This window comes from Squalius cephalus, assembly GCF_949319135.1.
Source record: "Squalius cephalus genome assembly, chromosome: 21".
Lineage (NCBI taxonomy): Eukaryota > Metazoa > Chordata > Actinopteri > Cypriniformes > Leuciscidae > Squalius > Squalius cephalus.
Window position 1 is genome coordinate 29,181,918 of NC_137142.1, and position 21,771 is coordinate 29,203,688.

Here is a 21,771-nt window from a genome sequence, read left to right on the forward strand (position 1 = left end):
AATCCCCATAAAGAAGGTAATACATAGACTGACAGGAAAAAGTTATAAAAACCACTCGACTCTCCAACAGGGGGAACTAAAACCCACACAATCTTCCAGTAGTAGAGTACATATGTTGTCTTTATTCAAGTATATGTACACCATACCATACGATATTATAAGTAACACCACAAACACGGCAGTAAATGCAGTTTAGCCAGCACAGCGGCAGCCTGAGAAAGTGGAAGATACACGAGTCCAGTGCGAAATTCGGGATACACACAGAAACATACACGTACAACAAAATACAAAACATGAATGAACACAAGTGGTAGAAGACAGAGACGGACAGTAGAAATGCAACAACAATAACCACAAAAATAAATATGTCAGGGTTATACAGGTCACAGCAGTCCCTGCTACTGCACACAGGGTTTGTCCTTAATATTTTTGATGCTATATTGCCTTTAGTTAAATTCAACTGGAACCTTTGAGTCCTATCTTATCATCAAATTGTAAAGACTATGCAATTGCATATGAATTTTAGCATTAAAAACCTCGGACTTCAGGGAGTGAGTGGCACTTCAGTAACCCCGTTCTCAAAAAATGTAACAAACTGATCAACAGTCAAAAAACGCATATAATCACATATAAACAGTCTGAAAATGAAATTCAAACATGTGAAGGGCACATTTAGTGCCACAAGTGTGTAGCAAAGCTCAAATTAGTGACATAACACAACTGGATACTCTATGTATAAAAATACAAATGATATATTTATTAATTTAGAGTAAAGACAACTAAAACACACAAGCCGAGTGGATATTCCAGCTTTTGTCAGTAAAACATTGGATGTGAGATCAAATCCACCCAACACACAGCAGCTACCCTATTGCACATTGTCACAATGCAGAGAATTAACATGCGTTTTACAGGCAAAACACACTTATCCACACACACAAGATGAATTAATTACTGCATCAGGCAGTAATATAATATATTACACCAATAGAAAGGTTATAATGAAAGAGTTACATGAATACAGAGAACAAAAAAAGTAGAAACAAAGTCAAGGCGGCCAGTTGAGCAGTGCACTATATTAACACAAATCCTTGACATGATACACTGATATATATTGGGCTTTTATTTGACCACAGTATTAAAAAGTATATATTTAGTAAAATCTTGACTGACATTTGACCTTAAAGAGCTCAAACTGTTCTGTCGTCATACACAAAATCAATAACTTCCACATTCATTAGTACCTGCCCGAGGCACTCACAAGGCACGCTTGCTTTCAAACAGGTACTGTAGTTAAACATCTGGGGACAGAATTCATATTCCAGTGCATTTTTATCTGGAGTAGCAGTACTTGTAACTCCATGTGAGATAACATACTGTTGATTTTACCTCACAAATAGCAGAAAGACAAAGGCTTCCTGCTGTTATTGTTCATGAAAACCTTCAATATTCAGTTTACAGACCTCATTAGCAAATATTATGATGGTGTAAGAACTGAAGTAAAACCAGTCAAAACATTTAAATCAACCGATAGCATCTATAAACCAAATGCGATAGATAAAACAGAGGTAACTCAATTTAGTTTCGTAACATTTAATGGCTTGATAAGTGTAACATTATCCTATGAGATCATTCAAAGTGCAGTGTTACTTTGCATACTGAATCTGTTCTTTCAGTCCTGAGATTTAATCCACATTCTTATGAAACCATGGCAGAGTAAACCATCTAAAATCTTTTTCTTTTTACTATGAGGGAGGATTTTTCCTTTTCCTTGTGTTATAAAACCCAATAGAAAAATGAGGCCCGTCCCTCCAACTTCTTAAAAGCGATAAAAAAATGTGCATCATTGAACCATCACTCATGTAAACATAGACCTTCATTAACACGGTGCAGTTCTCACTTTATCAAGGGAATAAGTTTGATTGTATCAGTTCTATACAGAAGCATCATGGTCCTCTGGTGTAACTCAAGGTATAAACAATATTAATCTCGTCAATGGCAGAATATTAAGTTCCAAAGAGGGAAAATGGGACACTTTTGTCTATAAACAGTCAAATATGCACACCTATGTTACTCAAGTCACTATAATCATCAATAAAAACGGTCCTATAGTTGTGTATCAACGTACATCTCGAAATAAAACAAAGAAAAATCCATTGAAAGCAGCAAAAAAAAAAATCAGAGTGTCTAGTCTCAACCCGAGTCCCAATAGCATTATCTATTTTTTTCATAGATTTTTTTTTTCCCACAAATTTTCATCTTTGCAGAACAATCTCAAATTTGTTGTGCACTTTGGTTCTGGTTGAGCTTTTTAACATAATTTCTACAGCTAACTTGCCAGAAATTAAATACATATACAAAGACTCGAGAGCAAAAGCAACCTCCGGAGAAGGTAGTCCTGTCTAAACACAGCTCACGTCAGCCCGATGATGAGACCTCTTAGTACCTCTCTTCATTGGGACATCCAACAGCAGACCGTCAATGCGCCAGGTCAGTGTGACTGGAACTCAGGTCCCGCGTCTTCCTTAGACGATTATTTCGTTCCTGTAAGATACAATAAACTGAGCTCAGGAGATCCTGAAGAAAGTGAACGAAAGGCCACTCAGGGTGAGTCTATTTTACATTATATATAATTAAATCCCATTATCAATTCACACATAAAAATTTTATTAGTTGACATTTTGCCAGGACACATTGTTGGGGGCAAAAAAGGCCCACAATCATGTTAAAAAAGGAAAAAAAAGAGCTGTTTTAACTGTTTAGCTAATACAAGTGTAACATCTTGCAGTCTGGGTGAAAGATGATTTACTGTCTATGTAAATTTATGTAAAACGGCCAGCTTGTAAAATGTTCAAACAAACAAACTTTTTTAAATTAAAAATCACTGGACAAAAATAGCTGAATTTAGTGTCATTTTAAAGGAAAGATTCTCTAAAATTAACAAACATCATTATTGCATCTCCCCATGGGGCAGTTGAATGGCCTGGTTCTCTCATGACAGTAAATTATGACATACTGTCACAAGAGAAACTACTGAATGTAGTATGTCTGGATTCCATTCACAATATATACCAGCTATAAAGTTTGTTCCTCATCAAATGTACTTAGTGTACAATATCTGACACACCTGAGGTTTAGTTGACAACTCTGTAAACAATGATTTGCTACTTGCTAATGCTAGCTGGTGACAGGTGGTATTAGGGGGAGGATCATTCACATTCTAGAAAGCATTTGATTAGACAAAAAGCTGGACACGCCCATGAATACAAATTGAGACATTATTTTACTGATGCATTTTAAACTATCTTCCTAAATGTAATAAAACATTTAAGAGTATGTTAACATAGATAGCTGAAAAGCTAACCTGGACTAAAACATATAAAAATATATACATTTTCATTTAATTTCTCTTTCTTTACAGTCCTTAAAGACTGTATAGATTCAGACCAAAGAACTGGAAAAAAGGCCCAAAAAAAGATAATGTGAAATACTACTGTTAAAGTGTCTATATGAATCTCTTTAGATATTATAAATACACTGAACAATGCATTAGCCGAACGTCAGGATTGTTTCCTAACAAAAAAAGTGTTTATTTTATAACCCAAGACCATCAGTGGTTATAGGGGATTTTAGCAAACACAATCAGATGTGTTAGTCTGTGACCGCTGAGATCTCACACATACAGTTAATTAATGTGTGTTAATATGGTAATGAAAGAGCTGTGGGTGTGTTGATAATAGATGCTCCCAAAAAACAGTGTCCAAGAGTATGAGACTGAAAGACAGTAAAGTGCAAGACAGATGGGCCAGAAAATAAATAAATAAAGAAAGCAGAAGGAATTGAGAGAAACTGAGGAGAAAGATGTCAGGAGAGAGAAAGAGCAGAAAAGAAAGATGTCGTCTTACTTTGAGTTCTCCCACAGGAATATCCGGCTGGTTGAGAACCCCAAGAGAGCTGGCCCTCTTCATGCTGCATCCGAGAGAGCCACATGCAAGCACGTCAGTTAGGTCAAAGGGCAGGTGTGAGGGGTCACGGAGGGATGGGAATGTGTGGGTTAAAACATGTAAAAGCAATCACTCAATGATGTTACTTTATTACTATGTGGACTAAGATAAAAACACCACAGTGGAAAGACATGCAATGACATACTGGCCATGTACACGCTGCAGCTGAATTCAGTTGTCTATTAGTTTTCTGTTTTGTACACACGGTGTTCAGTAATTTACAGGAGTGACAACCGCATTCTACAACCGAATTAACAAATTAATAAAGAATCTGGTGTATAGTACAGGTCAGAGCTCTTTAAGTTGTTTATGTTCATTATTATTGTAATATTATTTGCTTTGTAGTTTAACGTGTCTCCTCTCGTGACGCTTAATGTGTTTTGAAGGTGGCGTGGCTTTAGAGTGGCTCTGAAGGGAGGGTGGGATCTCATGCCTTTAAGGCTACAGTGCTAACACGCTATTGCTAGCTGGTCCGTAAATTGTAAATTGCCTGCCCAACATTTAATCAAAAATAGTGTATACCAAACTAAACACTCGAGAAAATGTTGCTGTGGTTATCACATGTCAATCATCACAATTTCGGGAGCGAGTCTGTTTCATACACACACAAAATGAGAAAAATGGGAATTCACGCCAGTATTTAATTGTCACTCCTATAACTTTACAGTGTGTACGTGGCCACTGTGTTACATTAGTCATCTGTTTTTTGACACTTCTCTCATTTCTCACAGAAAAAAAAAAAAAAAAAAATTAAATGTAATATTACTGCTGAGTTATTTCAGTTGAGTTATTATTATAAGTCTGTATTTTCTCACCCTCATGTTTTTTCAAGCCTGTACGCTTCTATTTTTTTATATTCAAATTTATAAATGGTGAATAAAAGCGTTACACCAAGTTTGACATTGATGCCGACACGTAATTGGTTTTCGCATATTGTAACTGAATAGGACACACCCGTTTGAATTTGAAGGACAGAAAATGTTATTTTTGAGCGCTGCAAAAATGAGAAAGTCTTTGTAAACAATTAACTAAATTTCAGTTAACTTTTCACACAAAACTGTTGTATGAATTTAAAATACTTGCAACGAGTCATTTGGACCACTTTTGGATTTATTTTTTGTTGGTGAAAATCAGTCAGGTTTGGAAAGATATGAGGGTGAGTATGATGACAAAATGTTCATTCCAGGATCAACTATTTTTTTAAGGCCGAAAAGGATGATTTCTATAACAAACAGTGCACAAAATTATATACACTAAACAAACAGACACCAAAAAGGAGCTGCAATGGACCCTTTTCACACTTCTGGATTTCTCAGAAGCGGAAGTCGAACTTCTATAGTAATGAATGGAAATACAAGAAAATTATAGCATTCAAATTTTCGGTCACTCCCTCAGCCTCACACAGCACTATTTACTATTTTTCTGTAATTGAATGCTAAAAGTAGGCTATAGTGTTATAAATGTATATAAAAAAAATAAAATAAAAATAAATAAATAAAAAATTATATATATATATATATATATATATATATATATATATATATATATATATATATATATATATATATAAAAAACAAACTTGATTTACAATGTTAACTGTGTAAACACATTACAGTCTGTGAAAAGGGTCCATTGTACAACAGTAAAAAGAAGTAGTTAGCCAAGGAGTTGGTAGACAGAGAAGATGAAGAAAGGTTAAAAAAAAAATTGGATAACACAGCAAGTGGGACCAAAAGACAGAAAATGGAGGAAACAGGCATGCAGCAGACAGCAAATTTGCATGGAAATGTTTATTCAATTAAACAAATGTACAACACAGCACAGAGTAATAAAAGTCCTCAAAAAAAAAAAAAAAAAAAAAAAAAAAAAAAGCAGACACAAAAAGGCATCAAGAAAATCACCAGGCAAAAAAGGCATAAAAGATGAACAAAGTAATCATAACACACGCAAGAAAGTTAAAATGCAAAGAATAAATAAAAACAAATGGCATTTTACAGGGTAAGGAGAGAAAGTTAGTCACATCTGGCAAATCAGATGCAACAGGAACCCCAGTGAGCCGTCCTGAACACACTGCATCAATGTCATCCGTCCGTCACGTTAGATGTCAATATGTCATTCAGGGTTAAGCAGGTTTATTCATGTGCAAATAATACAGCCCAGTTAATAAAGCAAGCAAATCCCTTCATCCACTTAAAACTGGGCAGTGAAAGAGAAAGACTTGTATACCGGCAGAGGACTTTCCTTCATTATAATGTTATCACAGTGTGCAAAATCACCTGCCTTCCTCACATTAAAGAGATTTCTATAAAACCAGTCCATAAACCCTCTTAAAAGGAAAAGCAATTTCTTTTTTGGTGTCATCCAGTGTTTAGAGTAATTCAGATAGGGACATTCACTTCAATTCACTTCATGCTCTCCATATTTACAGTCTATGACTCCCAATGACATTTAAATTATCTTTAGAACGTCTAGTGGCATCATTTCAGACAGAGATACGGATTGTTAATCTGTCCCAGTGGGATCCTAAACTGCTCAATCCTGCTCCTCAAGATCTACTTCACTGCAGAGTTTAGTTGAAACTCTATTTGAATCATTTTAACAATGTCTTCCCAAAAGTGTGATTGAGCATTCTCCTGTCCCAGTTTTCAAACCATATAGCCATTCCAGTTGCTATTCAAGTGCATGGTCATGTTCGCCTACCCATTGTTGAGTCCGTAGTGGGAAGGTTTTGGATTTTGGAAAGGGTTTTGGTCTGAAAATAGGGATGGAAGTGGTGATAGTTACCCAGGATTTTTGGGTTCGTTTTCTCGTAAGCCTCCTCCTTTGAGCTTGCGGACCAGTTTCTCACTGCTGCGTCGGATAGAGGCCCGCAGTTTACTAAAGGAACCGCTGCGCTTCAACGAGCCCGAGCCGTCCTGCCAACAGAGACGCTGCAGCGTTAAAACCACAGACGTATTTACATACTGCACATTAGTGAAAGAGGGCACTGACACAAGCTCATCCTCAAACACACTCAAGCACAATGATCACTTACCTGGATCTGGAAATACGGTCCTCGGTTATGTTGTTTAAAAGGGATAGTTCAGCCGAAAAAGAAAATTCTGTTATAAAATACTCACCCTCATGCCATTCCAAGTCATTTAGTTATATGACAAACAATATAAAGCAATCATGTCCATTCATATGGATTACCGTTATGAATGTCTTTATGAACTTTTAAATCTTTGAGCGTTCAATGGATGGACAAAAATGATGAGAATATTGAAAACATCCTCATTTATGTCCTAAAGAGGAACAAATGTATTTTTCAGTTTGGACTGACATAAGGGTGAGCAAATTTCATGACAATTCTAATTTTTGGGTGAACTAACCTTATAAAGTTACTTACAAAAATATGACCATATTTGAATGATATAACCTTTCATTACAAATGAGATAATATTTGCTGGTCAGGACAAATTCCAAAGCCAAACACATTTAACATGTCGTTCCAAACCCATAAGACTTTCATTTGTCTTCAAAACAAATGTATATATATTAACAGATTTCTCTCCCTCCATTAACAGCTAAGCAAGCACCACTTTGATGCTTCAAAAAGTTCATAAAAAGATCGTAAAACTTATCCATATGAATTGAGCGGTTTAGTCCTAATTTTCTGAAGAGACTCGATCGCTTTATATGATGAACAGAATTGTTTTAGGCATTTATCCACATATAAACATTCATCAGTTGTGGTAAACAGAAAGTCAAGCATGTTCGCTTGACGTACAAGAACCAATGAGGTTCATTCTCGTTATGCAGCCTGTTTGAGCTTCAGCAAGAACCAATGAGGTTTGTTCTCGTGCATCAAGCAGGTTCGGTTGAGCTTCTGTTTATGTCCACTGATCTCTGTTTAAGTGTGAATAAAAGCCTAAATTCAATCTGTTCATCATATTAAGCGATCGAGTCTCTTTAGAAAATTTGGACTAAACTGCTCATTTCATATGGATTAGTTTTATGATCTCTTTATGAACTTTTTGAAGCATTAAAGGAGAACTCCGGTCAATTTTAACATTGAGCTCATTTTTTTGTACATTTGGAGTGCTGTCAATACAGAGAACAACGACAAAAATCTGTGTTGCCTACACCGAGTTATTATATTTTTAAAATTTGCACCCTGTTGACTTCAATGGGGCAAGTACTAAACCTGCTTTTAGCCTCTTAACATCCTTGATGTGTCATTACAAGTGCACAGAAAATGTGAGTGATTCCTTCTGAGTGAACACGAGTGAGTCTGACTGCAGTAGATGTGAAAGAAATGTATAAAAATGATGTTATTTAAGCCAGCGCAAATACCTTTGTTTACATCCTGTTTTTCGGTTGAAGTCCAAAGTAGTCGATTGCCGAGTTCACGCGCGTGATCATAGGTATTAAACCTATGCGTGTGAACTCTGCAATCGACTACTTTGGACTTCAACCGAAAAACAGGATGTAAACAAAGGTATTTGCGCTGGCTTAAATAACATCATTTTTATACATTTCTTTCACATCTACTGCAGTCAGACTCACTCGTGTTCACTCAGAAGGAATCACTCACATTTTCTGTGCACTTGTAATGACACATCAAGGATGTTAAGAGGCTAAAAGCAGGTTTAGTACTTGCCCCATTGAAGTCAACAGGGTGCAAATTTTAAAAAGAGGATAACACGGTGTAGGCAACACAGATTTTTGTCGTTGTTCTCTGTATTGACAGCACTCCAAATGTACAAAAAAATGAGCTCAATGTTAAAATTGACTGGAGTTCTCCTTTAAATTGGTATTTACGTAGCAGTCAATGGTCTTCAAGATATTAAAAATATCTTCAATTGTGTTCTGAAAATGAACGTCTTACGGGTTTGGAACGACATGGTCATTTTGGGTGAACTAACTCTTTAAACTAAAACTTCCATTTCTAAATCTCATAATTATGGCTTAAACATGATCACAGTTAATTTTTTGTTATTTTCATCTTTAGAAAGAAAAGAGTATATTGTATAAATAATCACGCTCTACTCCCAAAAAATATTTACTACTATTTCTTAATGACTCTCCATTACTTTTTCCAGTTATTCATGAGTGCTGGATAAGAATGATTAAACATTATGAAAAAATTATTTTAAAATAATTATAGAACTGTACACAGACTGCACTCACAAAACAGCAATTTTTAGCTAACGAAACACTGCTGAGCATTACTAGTAAGATCACTGTAGAAATGAAAAAAATCCTTTAAGTTTGAAATCTTCCTATGAATTTATGAACCCTGTAATATTCTGTAGGTCCCGATACAGTTCGTCCTCCGATCTTTACCACAGTCTGCTCTGCTGCAGTCTCTTCTGCTGCGACCCCTCACCTTTGACCCCCTGAACCTGGCTATTCATCCAGGGGCTTGGAAAAGCGACGAGGGGGTGATGGAGGTGGAAGGGGGAGGAGGAGAGGTTTGAAGAAGATGCAACACTGAGCCAGAAAAATCATGACCATCACCTCCATTTAAAAGACAAGCAGTTACAGCAGTCAGCCACAACACATCCAACTCACACACACACACCAACATCAGGTTTAAACATTTCACCAGAAACACACACATATGCTTTCAAAAACAGATAAAGAGAAGGAGAACACAAGCAGAGGCTGTGGTCAGCAAAGTCAGTTTTATTTAGTTATGAAAGACACAAGATGCAGCAACACACCAGAGAACATGTTAGTAGAAGAAAGAAAACAAGAGCATCAGATTCTACAGACATGCTTCTATTCGTCCCATCTAATCCTTCTCATCTACCCATCTCCCTTTTCTAGTGTTCTACTATATACAATGGTCTCTGAATAATGAACAATATGAAATGGTTTGAAAAAGTGTGTGGAAAACAAGATTTGCTGGTCTACACAAATGCTGAACAACACAACCATGCCACATTAATGCACTGTACAGAAAGTGTGTGAGAGAGAGACAGATAGCATTACAGGGCTCGCTTTCGGACACAGCAGATCAAAGTTCAAATGGCTCCCAGCACTACAAGACATTGAGGGTAACCAATGAGAAACAAGAGAACCGAGTGTCACAGGCCTTGCAGCTTAAATCAATGTTAGCGTCAATATGAGAGAAGCTCTATTTACAGCATTTCTGGCATAATGGTGATTGGAACGTACAATTTTGAGTCATCCCTCGCTTTACTCATTTTATTCATTTATTTTAATATATTATTTTGTTATATCATTTTAAGGAAATAAGAGGGGTCTTTAAGATTTCATTTTGCTTTTTATTTCGCACTGCCCTGAATAAGCTATTCCACATAAGAAATGTTTCCATATATTTCACAAGACAAAATAATAGCTAAATAAAATGTTTTAAAAATAAATAAATATTATAAATTATATATATAAATATGGTTTCAAAAGTATGACCATGTCCAAAGTTCTACACAGTTATACTGAATCAAATTGAATTTATTTTAAACTTTCAGGAATCTTGACAAATTACTGTCATTATAAGTATGATTTAAAAAAAAAAAAAAAAAATCTTTTTATTAAAATTTGAGAAATGAGATTAAGTTTTTTAATATTAACATTATGCCAAAAATGCTTTTGTGTATAACTTATTAATGAACACAGAATATTGTTTTTATGGAGGATGTATGTTAAATGTACAGCATAGACATTAATCAGAGTAGGTTTGGTTTTAATTTGTCAAATCAATTAATCTAACAAAAGTTTGTTTATATATACACATATTATATAAACAAACTTGTATGTAATAGGCCAGCCCTATATTAAATATGAATATCTACTCTAAGGTCTCTTTACACAGCTCTTTCATACAGACTTTTAAAAGAGTGCAAGTCATGGACTCTTTTTGACAGATATGGTCACTATGAACAAAAATTCCCTTTGTGTTCAGTGGAGAAAATAACAGCAAATAGATTCAGAGGGTGAGTAAATAATGACAGAATTTTCCTTCTTGAGTGAACTACTGCTTAAACACCAAAGCAGTTGTATTAAGACGAAAATTCCAATCAGTGTTAAAAAGGGAAAGGAAAGTGGAGGATAGTCCCTCTGAATATTTGAGCAGGAAAACAGAGTCTTTACTAAGAGAGAGATTTATACAGCAGGAGACTCTGTGATGGAGCTCTAAAGGAAGTTAATTAGACACAGACATAGTGGCAGCTTACATTCCAGATGAACAGACAAACAGTTAAAGAGACTGACGGACAAGAAGAGACCTCTCTACAGACATATTACAGACTGACAGATTATTATAGTGCTGCAAGATAGAAGAGAGACTTAGTTCAGCTTTGACAAGAAGGAAAGGCCAAGGAACTTGGCCAGGTCGGGTCTGCTTTAGCCCACTTATGCCCACAGGAGGAGGAGGAGGAGGAGAAGGAAAGGTGCCGTTCGGAGAGAGGAGACGAAAAACATCAAAGCTGGAGAGGGGGGGTGAGGAGGGCATCCATCATGCAGAAGGTAAGTTCAACAACCATAACAAGGCACCTGGAGTTACACCTGCCAACCACACGAGAAAGAAAGAAAGAGAGAGAGAGAGCAATGCAAGAGGAGGAAGAATAAGTACACAAGGAGAAGAGAGAGGTTATAGAGAAAGAGGAACAGAGACAAAATGTTATATTATTAGGGAGACTGAAACTGAAAGTGCAGACAATGAAAAGAGACAGATGAAAAAGCAAGAGATATAGAAAGTGAAACAAAATGTTAAATTGCAGTAAGGCCTGAAACATACTGTACACAAGCAAATGCTCAAATTGTGCCAGTGTAACCCCTCCGGTTCTACTCGTCCCAGTTCTACTCGCTGGCCTCTGTTACACTGACCCCCCTAAACCACACTCCCATTCGGGTCACGGCACCAATGTAATCCCTCTGGTTCTACTTGCACCGCTCCAAGCAGGATTCAAATTGGCATTTCCTGCATGGTAGGCAGGGGCGCTAACAAGGACGCTAAAGACCGCAGCATCTCGCGTCAGTTGCTAGTGCGCCCCTTGAGGCCAGGGGAGTGAGGTTAACTCGCACTCGCTGGCCTCCGTTACGCCAGTACACACTTCTCTTCTCTCTGCATTCTCAGAGATGCCACAAGGGGCGCTATAGCATTAGAGCAAACTTTTTCTCTTTCAGGTCAGCTGCTGTCATGGTGAAGTAACAGTTTGAGTAGAATCTTTGTGAGGAGAGTTTAATATGAGCGAATACTTCTAAAAAAACGACAAGTAATGTCCAAAATTCAGCAGTTCGAACAGAGTTCTGCAGGAATTAGTCTTAAAGGGGTCCTGTTGTGATCACATACAGGTTCATAATTTGTTTATGGGGTCTTCCAGAAACACGTTTACATCATAGTCAAAAAACACCTTTGCAAGCACGACTTGAGCTGGAATGATAAACCAACTCTTGGACATGACGACAACACACTACTGATGCAACTCAACCAGGCCTAGTCCTTTTTTTTTTTGAGTGTGCCTTAGGTGGGAATTATGTAAATGAGGATTATTGTGATATGTTCCCGTAGGAAAATTCAAGGCTACAATCAAGGGCATTTCAGGGAGTTCAGAAACAGTGCGAACTCCCTTATTTTGTGTTGAAATTGGCTGATAGATGGGAGGAGGATCCTCTGAGCTCTGAACTTTGCCATTCAGGTGAGGAGGATGCGAAGGAGACTGGTGGGGTGGAGGGCATCGAAGCCAAAGCAGCCTTGCCGCCCTTCAAACCTTTTTCTCCGGCTCTGACTGTGTCGGGAGATTGTCTTGATGGACAATGTGTAAGAATCATAAACTTTGGTTTCGCCACAGAGCATATTTTTTAGCAACAATCCAAAAGCCAATGGAAAAATATCCTATTGGCTTTTTGTCGAGGGAACAAGAGTGATGCTAATTTCTGATTCTAACAAAGTTTACAAGGTACCAGGTTGATGAATACGCTTTTGAGGATCAAATCATCAATGTATTTGCCAGGTTTTTGGAATTGGTCTATATTCAATTGTCATTACTATCACAAAAACATGACCGTGCAATTGCAATTTTCTGCATATGTGTTAAGTCAAAAGGGAACATGTAAATGGATTGCGGTAATAATATACTCCTCAGAAGAACAACAGCAACTCACAGGGGCTTAAACAAAAGCAAATGAAATCTGGAACAAAACAAAGAACACAAATATTGTGCCACTGTGATCACACATGGGATCATGTGCTTATTTTGTGTAAAATGGCTGACTGAAATAAATTCAGCATAGTAGTCTTGTTTAAAGGCCAAAGCCACAGGCACTTTTCCATGACTCTATTCCTACAACCCTGAGCAATGTCTAAAAATGGCACACCATCAACCCTGAGGTCCTATTGATTTGTGCAAGCTTATACATTATGGACCTCAGATTTGACTGGGAGACGGCTATAAATAGATGAGGACAATAACACAAAATGGACTGGCAAGAGGTAGAAAGCAAGAGGATACTTTAAGTGTGCAAACAAACACACATTCACAAATAGGATTAGAGCATGCATTCAATGAGACAAATCAGAAAAACACACCAGAAGTACAGAACACACAGCCCACGCCAACATGTACGTGAATGTAAGACCTTGCTGATTTTATGAGTGAGTGCCTGTATGTGTAAGAAAAACAAACGCATGTTTGAGAAAGATTTACAATATAACAATATAAAGTACTGAGCCGTGTGCGCGAGAGAAAGAGACAAGGACATATAAGCAAGAAAGACAGGGAAGGGAAATTCAGGTGAATGAGATCACAGCCAAACCAGCTCGATGAATCTGATAGGAGCCTCCCACAATATGAATTGGGGGGGTGGGTTCTCGCCATGGGGGATGCTGATTGGTTGTCTTGGAGCTATGGTTACTGTTGCTACGGCAGCATAAAAGTTGTGACTCAGAATTGCAGAGAGACTACAGCAGAGGTGTGATGATCAAAACAGCAGCTACGAAACATCTGCCTTACAGAAGAGAAGCAGTTCATATTCATCTAATGCTAAGCTACAGAGAGGAAGTTAATGAATGAATGATTTCTGTTTAGATTAATGATGATTTGGATCATTCATTAACCTTGTGGAACATTTTTAAACAATTCATTGTGTCTGGCACGTAAGAAATTCTGTTAATTTAAGGATTGAGTGTGTTTAAAAGACAAGCTGTGATTTAAACTGCAAATGCATGAGATTTATTTCAATAATGCAACCCACCTGCTAAGCAATTTTTTTTAGAAACCGCAGGTATATCAATAATTCAAGTTTTTACTCTTGTTTAAAGACATTTTTCTTTTATATACATATATTTTATAAAATTCAATAAAATATGAAAATGATTAACTTACATAAATGAAACGGTATCAAACATTAATACTCTTGAATATATCAAATGTGTATGAATACACTACCACTTAAATGTCTGGACAACTCTTATAAAAATAATAATAATTATAATGGTTATTAGTAATATTAATACTCGAATATATTACATTTAATACTATTATTAAAATAATTGTATAAAATTGAATCATAATCATCATTATTGCTATTATTATATAAAATAACATTATTATAATTAAAATCTAAATGCATCTACAACTTCAAGCACTTCAGTATAAGACTCTAAATCAACATTTTAATTTTTTTTTAATCATACAGAAATTCAGTCAAGTGAGTCCAAACGTTTGACTGGTAGTGTATTATGTATAAAGAATGTGTACTAAATATAAACTATGTAAAAAAAACAATCTCTGCAGTTAATGAATATAATTTGAGTTAATTCATGGTTGAAAGGGTTAATAGGGTTTCAAGTCAGGCCACTATAAAGCACTACAGGCAAATACATTTGACACTCAATCAGCATGAGGAATATGATTACAATGATGTATGGAGTCAGGAAGTATAAAGAGTAACTCCAATCCAACACTATTTGAGCCCCAGAACAGGCCTGCAAACTCCACACGCTGCTCTTTGAGAGCAGTAATGCTGAACTGACTGAGGTTACTTTCATACTTTTGATTCTGAACTCAATACAAGCCACTGTAATAATATAATTAGCTTTATCTGATTTCAGGTTTGATCTGCTTCCAGTGATTCATGGTTCTGTCTAAAATAAAGTTTGATCAATGCACTGGCACACATCCAAATGCATTTTTCTTCATGTGATTAATTCTGGATGTGAGGTGGGGTGGAAGCATGTGGGAATTATTGTGTCTTGTCAGGTCAGAATTACATGCCGCCCTACATCACTATCCTCTCACTGAATATTTATACCTGCCAGGCCTCAGAGACCCGTGAAATATTGTAGTGTGTGTGTGTGGGCCTGGGCGGTGTGTACTGTACTTACCCCGTTCCACTCCACGCTCATACTCACTTCCTCTCCTCCGTCAGGGCCGCTTTCGTACTTCACCGTGTCAGAGGTCAGGCTCTCACGGCTCCGCTGCTTCTCTCGTACTTCAGGGTCTCCCAGCACCTCCGCCACACGCTGCTTATGTGCCGTGTCCAGACCCTGCAAGAAAGACAGACAACACAAAATTAATAAATATGGTCTGATCAAAACAATCATATTTTTATCAGCTTTGACCTACAACCTATCTGCCCATTTATAGAAATTTATAGTGACTTTGTATTCTAGAAAAACTTATATGGTTTTTTATGGAGGTTGTCATTGTCAGTATAAATCAATGCAGTTTGAACATTCTTAATTATAATTATCTTATATATTTCACACATTTTGTTTTTATTTACTTATTTAGATATTTTATAATAAATAAATTATGAAAAAATATAAATAAAAAATATTTATATTGTATATATATATACACACACATACATATACACACACATACATATACATATATTAGGGCTGTGAAAAGATTAATCGCGATTAATCACATCCAAAATAAAAGTTTGTGTTTACATAATATATGTGTTTGTACTGTGTATAATTAAATTTGTATATATAAATACACACACACATGCATGTATATATTTAAGAAATATTTGCATACATATACTGTATATATTTATATATAATTTATATTATATATAAGTATACTTTTTATATATATAAATAACAGTTTTTCTTAAATATATACATGCATGTGTGTGTATTTATATATACAAATTTAATTATACACAGTACACACACATATATTATTTAAACACAAACTTTTATTTTGGATGCGATTAATTGCGATTAATCTTTTCACAGCCCTAATATATATATATATATATATATATATATATATATATATATATATATATATATATATATATATATATACACACACACAATTTTAAAATATAACATTATATACTAAATAATATCAAATAAAATACTTTATATACACACCCATACCCAATATATTATATATTAATATAACACATTTTATACGCAGTTGCACTGTAATTTATCTCAAATCTGACGACACATACACATTTATAATATGGTTTGTTGAAAATACGAGTAAAACAGACAGGCAGAGTTAGGTTAATGTATGTTTCAGTCGATGGATACGCATTCTGGCTTCTCACAAACTTTGTTCAATGCAAGTGCCGTATGCTCTAATATGACCACGCTAAACCTTTATAAGACATTAATAAAAACCTATTGAACCCTGAGTGACAGCTGGCCCGTTTGTATTTCACCAACAGACCACACACACACACACACACACACACACACACACACACACCTGTTTTCTGGAGCGCAAAGCCGCCTCCTCCAGGGTCTCTGCAGCCTCAAACTTGCCCTGTCTCTTGTAGAGAGCGCCAAGATTCTTCAGTGTGGTCGTCACAGTGGGGCTGCAGGCGGCAGAAGTCAGACAGGAAAACATTTCATTGTGATGCTGCAGAAGTAAGACTGTAAAATCTCGAGGCTAAGCAAATTGTGTATACTTGTATCAATGCATGCAGCAGATGAGGGAATATCTGACCTGTCTACTTTACAGGCCTTGTACCAGCCACCATACTCTCCAAACGGAGAGCCATCCTTCTGCTTGCCCTGAAACACAGAAAGCATTTAGAAACAAGCTCTCAAAAACACTGAAAGTACCATCTGGACAGTGCTGATATTCAACATTAAAACATACTGTAGTATAAACATTACTCTCGTCCTGTGACTCTTGACCTGTTCTCACCTTGCTCTGTTCTTCTCTCTCCTCTGCATGCATCCAGATGGGTTTATTTTCATCTGCAGGGGGAAACAAAGGACATAGAAACAACATCACTTTAAGCCTAAACACACAGACACACACACACATGCCTAGCTATAAAGTTCAATATAATGAGTGATGGTGTTTCTAGTGCCTGAGGTGACTAGTGTGCTCACTGACAGAAACAGTGGGAGCTTTTAGCTTACAAATGAGCTCTTGGTTAGAGCTTCACAATTAATCATGTCTTCCTGCCAATGTGTGTGTGTGTGAGAAAGAGCATGTAAGAGAAGGAAAGAAGATGCAGAAACCACCAAGACTAGTCTTACAAGTTAGTCATCACATTTTTTTCTTTAAGACTGCTTATAACTTTTTTAAATCAGTTACATAAAAACGTAGATTGGCCTAGTTTGATACCGAAAAGTAAGGCTAACTGCTAGTGGGTCATACTAGTTCTTAAGACATTGTCTTGACATAATGGCTTTTTATGCAACTGGCCCCAGAACTAGAGTAACAAAAAGGAGTTTGAAAGTGTGTGTGCATAAGTGACTCCAAACGTGTGCAACTATTAGGACTGGAGGGAATAAATATTATCTTGATATTTTTAAGACACTGACATTAATCAATACATCTCACAGCAAAACATTTACCAATATTTACATAAATTTCTAATTAAAATATTTGAATACATACTACTGTTCATAAGTTTGAGGTTCAGTAAGAAATTATGCATTAAATTGATCAAAAGTGACAGTAAAAAACATTTATAATCTTACAAAATATCTGTCAAATAAATCTGCCAATTATTGCCATTTTCACAGAGGATTCATTTTATATCGCCAGCAAAATCATAACAAATATATAATGAATAAATAACATATCTTTCAGCCCTAAGGAGCATGTTAAGCTTCACTTTGAATTCTGCAAAACTCCAGTGTGGTAAGCTGTGTCGCTGCTGCTGACTGTATAAAACATGCTTAGAAAGTTTGTGAGGTTTATTTTTAAGTAGAATAGTGTCGAGCACATTTTAATATTCCATAGAGAACAATGCAAAAAGATATTCAAAAAAAATGCTTGGGTCAGGAAAAAGCACACATACCATCTACAGAGCCAAATTCTCTCTCATGGGCTCTGGTCAGGATCTCCTTATATAGAGTCTCGGCCTGCTTAAATTTCCCCTGTTTCAGGTAGCATGAAGCCTGAGAAACAGAGAGAAATGGGTCAGTAACAGGGATGTACTTATTTGTATCAATTTTCTAGATTACATTTGACCAAGTATATTTATTGACTGTATTATATGCAGGAAAAAAGTTAGACCCTACAATACGATGACACACTAATTTATTTCTACATACATCGACCTTTGGTGCTTGTGCTTGATTGAAGTTTGATCAATAATTTTCTAATAAATATCAATGGCTGATATACAGTACATCTTATCATAGCTGCCATAAACCCTAAACAACGTCTGCTGAATACGGAGCCCCTTAAAGGGACCTGGTGATGGAAAAAATATATTTCAATCTTTTTGCGCTAACTCGCTAAAGTTTTGCAATCCCCTGAGAAACTTTGCATTCTTTCGCAAAAATTTCGCATTCCCAAGAGAAATTTTGTGTTCCCTCTCAAAACTAGGGCTACCCCCTAATAGTCAACTAAACGCTAGTCAACCAACATTTATATTAGTCGGTTAGTCGCAAGAAGAAAAAAACCTCCACAGGAAGTGGCAAAGAAAATGTAAAAGCACTGACATAATTTTTCCTCCCATCTCATATTTTTTTCCTTCACCATGTCCCTTTGGTGGTTCCGTAGCTTAAAGATGTTTCAGTCCGAGCACGACTATTTACTCTAAAAGCTTCTTCCATTACACTGAAAGCAGAATGAGCCATATCTCATGTGTATAATTTGCTGAGACGACAGAAATCCTGCAGTATAGACACTGCAGACACCACACCATATGTATACATTTCCTAATGCTAATTAAAAAGAATGACCAGACAGAAGATCATTTCAAAATGAATCAGTGTTATTCTAATGGGATATTCGATTGCAAAGTTAATCCATTATTTATCTATGACAAATGTTATCTGGAGGTTTTGTTTTTCTCTAAACATGCTCAGAAATGCATAACTCCACAAATGGAGGTCTGTTTGCTAGTTAAATGAATGGGGAGTGTGAAGTGGGAGTGTGAATTGTGAGTGTGTTTGTACCAGGTTGTTTTTGGTCTTGGCCACATTGGGGTCGTCAGGGCCCAGTTTGGTCTGGTAGATCTCCAGGGCTCTCTGGTAGTAGTACTCCACCTCTTCATACTTGCCTTGGTTCTGACACAGCAAGGCCAGATTATTCAGCTGCTTAGCAACATCAGGGTGGTCCTTCCCCAGCACCTGACACACAAACACAAACATAGCCCATGTTATTCAGCTGCCTTATCTGTGCTACTCTGATTGTAGTAGTATACAACCACCTACAGAGAGGGGATGACCTGGTTATTCATCCTAATGCTTACTATGGTGGCTGTGGGAACGGTCCCAATTACCAGTTAAAATAGCCCCTCTTTAGAGCCGTTTACACAGAACACATTAGGGGCTTTCACACAGGAACTTAAGTTCTAGGAACTAACCACCAGGGTGGTTCCCTTATGAGCGTTTTCCTGGTTGCACTCACACCGCCAGTAGGAACTCTGAAGTGACCTAAGCCGCGGTTGTTGTGGCTTTTATTTTGACGGATGCGGCTTACCATTATTTTGACGGCGCTGAGAACACCAGCCAGAGCCTGAGCATATAGTGCTCGCATTCTCCGCGTTCATTAGTTTATGATCGGTCTAACAGTCCTGTCTAATACGTTATTAGATAGACAGTACATGAAAAGGTATTAGCGTATGCCATGTGGTTGATGTCTAGTGTTGCTAGCTGAACAGAAATACAATAATGTTTCGCTTGGTCACCTCAAAGTTGCGTTAGATTTTCTCCTTAGCGTAAAGGTTAAGAGGCCCATCTATCACTGTTTTCAACTTCAAAAATGACAAGTTCTAGAAATGCATTTTTTAAAGTTTAACTTCTTTTAACTGGAGTGCTTTTAGAATGCAGTGTCAGACACGAGATTCTGCAAAAGATGTGAGACACGAGCGCAATGGTCAAACACATTTACAAAGAAAAACAATGGAAACGCAGGGCAGTGAAATGCAAAAACACATTCTGTGTGAACAGACCCTTTTTAAAGCTTGCAAATTTTTTCCACTTCCACTTTTTCCCCAATGCCCTGTGTCTCACGTTTTTGCATTCCACTGTGCTCCTTTTACATTGTTATTCTATTCGAGCATGATGGATGTGTTTGAACGTCGGCACGACAACAGATTTTCGACCGTAAATTAATGCCTCGCTCTATTTCTGATGTGCTTCAAGCACTCACGCAACTTTTGACACAAAGGACAAATGAGTTTGCAACGTTTGCTTTGTCGCCTCTTGACAGCCCTCAGATTCACCAGTACAATTGTGGGTAATTAAGAGAAACCACAGTGTGTCAAAATATTAACTTCAGACAGTATGGAGCTGAACAAGTTAAGACGCCACTTAGAGACTTCACATCACGAAGACAAAGAGAAGCCAGTTAGAGTTGAGAAGTTGTAGTACTGTATTAATTATAATGTTTCAAATAAATACAAGCAAGGTCATGTCTGAGAGTGTCTTAATATGGGGGCTTGAAAATATTTTTCTCTACAAAAAAAGGGGGCAGAAAAAGTTTAGGAACCAGAGATTTACGTATTGCATGCAAATGACCTGAACCAGTCTGAAAAACAAAGTTTTTTTTTTGAGTGATTTGAGCAAAAGCAGCATTTATGATACTAATGTCATTAGATTTTACTGCTGATTTGGGGCTGATTGGGGCAGTTGTGACCTAAGAATCGGACTTGTTACCCAAAGGTCGCGGGTTCAATACTCAATACCATCAGGGAAACGACTGAGGTGACATTGAGCAAGGCACCTAACCCCCAATTGCTCACCAGGCACCACAGCAAAAAAGAAAGCCCACTGCTATGGGTGTGTGTGTGTGTCCACAGTTTGCAGTGCGTGTGTGTTTTCACTACTCACTGCTCCTAAAGTGTGTTCACTAACTTGGATGGGTTAAATGCAGAGGACAAATTCCAAATATGGGTTACCATACTTGGCCTTCACTTCACTTCACTTTCACCTGATTTGAAATATATTTGAAATTACATTTTTAAATATTTAAAAATTTAAATATTCCTGATTTAATTCTAAGCTGTCTCCATCTCTGTTTATAAAACACATGCCTTAAGGAGGATTTTTATTGATTAATTACAATGAGCATCTCTGCTTATCTCTCTACCTCTCTGTTGTTGTTCGGCTCGTGTTGAGAGATATTGACTGTGAAAGGGTGAAGGGCTCTGTGACCAATGTGATTCAATGTTTTTTGAAGTTGAAAGAAAACCTTTGCCAACTGGTTTCACTGCTTGTTCCCTCGAGATTTTCCAATGGGGTTTTATAATGGGGTTTTTCAATTTATGAGTAAAATAAAGACTGTGGTAAACATAACTCAACGATACTTTGAAGTTTTGTTCTACAACGTACACTCCACACACTCACATCACATCCCAATCTGTCTCATCT

General features: G+C 36.8%; 1 protein-coding gene across 5 annotated transcripts in view; it reads right to left on the minus strand.

Moving 5' to 3' along the window:
* Positions 1–102: 102 nt before the first annotated feature.
* The window catches only part of klc1a (kinesin light chain 1a), a 41,616-nt gene continuing 19,947 nt past the window's right edge, over positions 103–21,771 (minus strand). The window contains exons 9-17 of one of the 5 annotated variants that reach the window (XM_079855352.1): positions 19,354–19,527; positions 18,246–18,345; positions 17,135–17,187; positions 16,931–16,998; positions 16,691–16,799; positions 15,367–15,501; positions 6,789–6,919; positions 3,906–3,969; positions 103–2,544 (exon numbers count right to left, since the gene is read on the minus strand). In XM_079855352.1, the coding sequence (XP_079711478.1) occupies positions 2,479–2,544; positions 3,906–3,969; positions 6,789–6,919; positions 15,367–15,501; positions 16,691–16,799; positions 16,931–16,998; positions 17,135–17,187; positions 18,246–18,345; positions 19,354–19,527 (900 nt within the window). In that variant the 3' untranslated portion in view covers positions 103–2,478. Of the gene's footprint in view, positions 2,545–3,905; positions 3,970–6,788; positions 6,920–11,439; positions 11,520–15,339; positions 15,502–16,690; positions 16,800–16,930; positions 16,999–17,134; positions 17,188–18,245; positions 18,346–19,353; positions 19,528–21,771 lie in introns of those variants that run through there. The other 4 variants (XM_079855351.1, XM_079855353.1, XM_079855354.1 and 1 more) reach the window with 4 other exon arrangements.